This window comes from Vicia villosa, linkage group LG4 (assembly GCF_029867415.1).
Source record: "Vicia villosa cultivar HV-30 ecotype Madison, WI linkage group LG4, Vvil1.0, whole genome shotgun sequence".
In the NCBI taxonomy this organism is placed as follows: Eukaryota; Viridiplantae; Streptophyta; class Magnoliopsida; order Fabales; family Fabaceae; genus Vicia; species Vicia villosa.
This window is the reverse complement of record NC_081183.1, coordinates 192,647,977-192,653,197: the sequence shown is the minus strand read 5'-3', so window position 1 is coordinate 192,653,197 and position 5,221 is coordinate 192,647,977. Positions and strand designations below refer to the sequence as shown.

Below are 5,221 nucleotides of genomic sequence, written 5' to 3'. Positions count from 1 at the left end.
TGATCTTCAGTACATGATGTGAATGCCCCACTATTTATTGATTCTTAGTGTTTCATAAAGTCATTTAATATATACAGCTCATACTATTGTATACCCCTCATTACTTGGTACCCTTTGTTTCTCAGTGCAGTTACTTGCCTATTTGTTCCATGCAGAAAAAGAATCATATTTGACCCTATTCACACTTTGATTTTAAAATGGGTTCAATTAAGTGCTTATATATGAGCTATAAGTTGTTTTCGTGAACTATCTTTTAGAGCTTATAAAAATAAGCTAAAAATAGTTTATGAACAAATAATAAGTTGTTTTCATAAATTCTCTGGAACAGTTTCACGAATGCATATGCCAATAGATAAACTCAGATAAGTCAATCCAAACAGATTATCTGTCGTATAGAAATTTAACAATGAACTGATGATCCATTTACATTATTTTTCTTATGATCTATAGCTGTATACAAAATTGCATCCCCAACACCAATATAAAGAAAAACTAGATCAAAATTATGTGCAAAGCAAGTATCTAAAGCTGAACTCATAAGGCATGATTTGTACAAATTGTGAGAGGGGTTCAGTTTTTCTCATCTCAAGTAATTTAATAGCTTCTTTTCCAAGTTCACTTGGTAACTGAAGGCAGATCCAATCCATCAATGATTCCAAGTCTTTTGCAAAGTTCTGTAAATACCAATCCAGAAGCTTTGGAATAGCAAACTTGGTTGTTGAAATTCCAACAGTTGCTTGTAAGTATTCTCTTTTGGCCACTTCCAGTTCATTCTCCACATGGGATGCTGTGTAAATTCTCACCTACATTTGGTATCATGAGAAAGCTTTAGGCATACTTATTACTCAAAAGGAAGATAGAATTTTGAATACGAGTTTATCGATGCAATGGACAAAATGATATGAACTTGTAGAAGAAAACAAAATTTCTAGGTGAATTACTCAACAACTTACAGCAGGAGAGGACCAAGTTCCACAAGAGAGAGCAAATGTCACTAGAGGTTCGGACAGTTCCAATCCATACATGCTTCTTGCTATCATTTCATGATTTTTCGCTCCCTTCGAAAACGTCTATTTTGGAATTCAGTGGTTAACTATTTTTTCTCATCCATCGAAATGCAAGAGTTGAAATGAACAGGACTTACAAATTTGTAGTGATAAGGAAGTCTTAAAATGAAATGTTCTATCGTTGTTGCGCTTAGTACGTGTCCACCAACATCTATTTTCGCCTACATAACAAGAAAACCTCATAAATTGTTGCGCATATTTAAGCGCGTTGTTTTATATACTCAATCAGAAGAACAAACACAAAGCAAAACCATCCTAGCCAGATGAAAAAAAAATTCCTTATAGTCCATACCTTCCGCATCATTGCAACGGCCATTTCAGGACTCTCTGGTATACCGTTCTCTATGAATGCCTGAATAAAAGAGAAACATCAATAAATGTTGTGCAAAAGAACCAGCAAATTTGAGATACAAGTATAACTTGTTATTCTAGTAAGCATAAACACACATACATTCATCATACACGAGTTATAGGTGTTGATCCAGAAAGCAAGCTTCTCCTGATGGTTGAGATTCTCCATGTTGACAGAGGCTAGCTTCCTAAAAAGAAGTCTGCAAGATTCCCATATTCAAACTATTGTAGTTGATAAATTTCTTATTCATAGTAAACGTAATTAATTTAAAATCAAGTTTTTGCACGAAAAAATAGAATATGACATACTTCAACCGGTGTAGTAAAAACAAAGTATTTGCAGTTCTTTTTGCATTGAAAGATTTAGCATCAATTGCACATAAATGCTTGTAGGGACCAATATCCCTCTTTCCAAATTCCAGACAGATACCATACGGATCCCAAAACTCTGTTCTTTCCACACAGTTTTGAGGTTTGCGAGTCCATAAGGGTGATGATATGTCGCCAGTAAAACCTGAATTCTTCACAGAACTCATCCTCGAGAGAATGCTTGATAAGCACTTTAGAATATTTTCAGAAATCACATTTGGACTGTCAGCTTCTGTTGGCATTTGGTGTAGACTAGGATGTCTTAGTTCTGCCACTTGCTGGTCCTTTACCTTTGGTTCTTGCTGCACAATGGGAAACACCACAATTCACAATCATTAATGACTTCAAGGAATTTCTTTCTTTTCAACTACTTACACCAAAACACAGATGAAAATTACCTTCTTTTTCGGAGAATGCGCTTTTTTATGCAACAACTTATTGTCAGCATGAAGATTTTTAATTGGAGATTTACTCATTTGTTTCGATGGTTGAAGCCTTCTCTTAAAAGAATCATTGCAGGATTGATTCTCTTTTCCTTGTATATTCTCTGGAAAACCAAAACACAAGCAAAATCCATGAGGGAATGAAACCAACCAAACTAATTGCTATAAACATAATGATGGGTTGATCTTTCTCACCTATGATAGGCCTAGAACTAGATGTTTCTTCAGAATCATCAACTGTTTGTGAAAGAGACTTCAATTCATCTAATTTAGAACTATCCATTGTTGTTGTTGTGTTCGAATTATTCGGTCGAGGCGAGGAACTCTCCAATCTGGTCTTACAAGATGACATGTAAACAGCTTCTTGATACAAACCTTGCCTGAAATGCACAACTTTCTCTTCAAGCCTAACAATTTCCTCTTCCAAAACTGCCACTTCAGCAAGAAGTGCTAGTATCTACATAAAAATTTCTCCAACATTAATAACTCTTAACTGTGAAAATTTCTTTTACACAAAATCCCTTTCTTTCTAACTTAGCAACAGACCAAAGTACTTATTCAAAAAATCACTTAAAAACAAAAGAAAAAACAGTGAAAAAGAGATTCATTTACTAACATAAGGAGGTAGATAAGGAGGAAGACGAGGTAAAACTCCTAAAGGTCTATTGAAAGCTCTCTCCAATGCCATGTTAATGCTCTTCTCATGCTTAAGCTTCTTCTTCAAACTATCCACCTGAAATTCACAGAATTCAACTCAGTTTCCTATTAAGGACAAGCAACAGTGTCAATTATAGCATACAACTATACATACATCTTGTTGCAATGCTAACTTTCTTTCAATGGTTGAAGATTTTCCACCTTTACTACCATTTCTCAAGCTTCCTTGCATCATCTACCTGATGGATTAAAAAAAATCAAATAATGAAGTTGGTTTTTTGTTGAAACAATTATTCAAACACATAAAGGACATGAATAAAGTTGGTTTTTTGAAATCAGAGAATGAGACATGGTTTAAGAGAATTAAAGATTGAACCTTATTTATAGAGACATTAATTAAAAGAATGAATTCATGATCCAAGAAACAGTGAAGATCATAATAAATGAAGCAGCAAGTTCATTAGGAAACTAGAATTAATCAAAGTGTGTATTGAATAATTGGTAGAAAAAGAACAAGAATAAGAAAAATTGAATAAATAAGAAAATTATGGGTAAGTGATGGAAGTGAGATACAGTTGTTGCCAGTTCCACCGCTTCAGAAATAAAAAATTTAATAATAATAATAATAATAATAATAATAATAATAATAATAATAATAATAATAATAATAATAATAATAATAATAATAATAAATTTGTAATTTTTTTTTAATAAGTAGCTAGATTGCAATTGTGTAATAGTGAGATAAATAAGTAAATAGTGTTATAATGTATTGGGAAAATGACTAGAGAGAAAAGATAGATGCAAAGTTAGATGGTTGAGAATGAAATATAAAAATACACGTCTTTCTTAGTTAAGTCAAATTGAATTAGTGACTTTAGTGAGTTCAGTCCAAAGTTAATTTAATATTTATAAACCGACATGCATCTCTCTATTTTTTGAATTTTTTATTCTAAGTTTGTAATAGATTTCTAAAAGATATATTAACAAATTTTATATAAGTTATCCGTAAATATAATATTTAATATTAGAATTAATATATTATAAATTAATAAACAGGCACATTTTTATTCACATATATTCTCGTTCGCTATTGATATTTGAATTTAGGAAGTTCCATAAAATAAACTGCGTGTACATCAAAAGTTTCTGGGTATCCAGACACGCCTTATGACAAATCAGAAAAATTCCATTAATAAGAAATAAGGAAATTATGAGGCGACATCTAATATACACTATTGGTGACACATGTTGCTAATAAAACCAGTTGCTATAACATGTTTGGTTCTAAGGGTGCATTGTCCTTGCTATTAAAACTGGTAGGATCAAAGGCTTTGTTAAAATTAAAGTCCATACAATATATACCATTGTCTCTTAATATATGATCTTGTAAGACTCAAAATTGGATCATGGGATCCACAAAAATGTACGAAGCAACCTCTACTTATGAGTACAAACTTGATCCCCCAAATATGATAGGTAAAGAAGTCACCCTTCATTATAAATCTATGAATAAAGGACCTTCACTAAATAAAATGTCTTCAACCGCCCTTGCAACTCTTTATCTAACCAAATAGTTATTTCTTCCATGTGAATCGACTGACACCTTGTCATGCCAAACAAACTTTTTGACAATGCTCGTGCATGATCGAAGTAGAAGAATATCACTTTATGGATTCCTTAATTGTGAGAAAAAATGAACTAACTCAATATGCATTTCAACTCTCTTCATGAGCAAACAATTGTTAAAATCTACATCTCGACTAATAGCCCTTCCAAGAAATTTCATTCTCAATACATGTTTCCCAATATCTGAAGGAAACAACCCCATCAAAGTTTATATCCATCACATGAAGGCCAAAAGATCTTGATCTTATGAATATTCAATTCAAGTTTCAATACCAGTCATACCTCACAAATGATGTCAAGGATTTTAGCCACCTTCTTTAAATCCCATATGATGGTCCAATCATCAAGATATAAGGCATAAAGAAGAAACTTGCAATTGTCTATTATGTTATAAATAAGAGGGTGTAACACAAGAGCAAAAAGGAGCGCCCCTAACGGGTCGCCTTGCTTCACTTCAGTGGATGATATAATATGTACATCATTAAGTTACAAACTTTTTGCTTGACCGTAAATAAACTCAATTCATAGAGAAATAGATGGACATCTCACCCCTAGCGTCGTGCAGTAGAGTTGATTGGTGTACCATGTTGAAACACTAGAGAAATCTATCGCAAGCATATTCAAAGAACCATCTCCATGTCGCTTGCTCAACACCGAATACACTTCATCTAACTTAACAAGACCATATGCGTCTCTTAAAGTAGC

The 5,221-nt window shown here is 32.9% G+C and overlaps 1 protein-coding gene across 1 annotated transcript; it reads right to left on the bottom strand.

The window, feature by feature from the left end:
- Positions 1-482: 482 nt before the first annotated feature.
- Positions 483-3,459, bottom strand: LOC131594167 (uncharacterized). The gene is made up of 11 exons (XM_058866259.1): positions 3,264-3,459; positions 3,042-3,126; positions 2,847-2,963; positions 2,426-2,687; positions 2,186-2,334; positions 1,728-2,089; positions 1,519-1,618; positions 1,360-1,419; positions 1,145-1,228; positions 954-1,070; positions 483-803 (listed from the first exon to the last, which is right to left on the bottom strand). The coding sequence occupies exons 2-11, from the start codon at positions 3,120-3,122 to the stop codon at positions 504-506; spliced, it is 1,632 nt and encodes a 543-aa protein (XP_058722242.1). The 5' UTR covers positions 3,123-3,126; positions 3,264-3,459; the 3' UTR covers positions 483-503.
- Between the last annotated feature and the right edge of the window lie 1,762 nt (positions 3,460-5,221).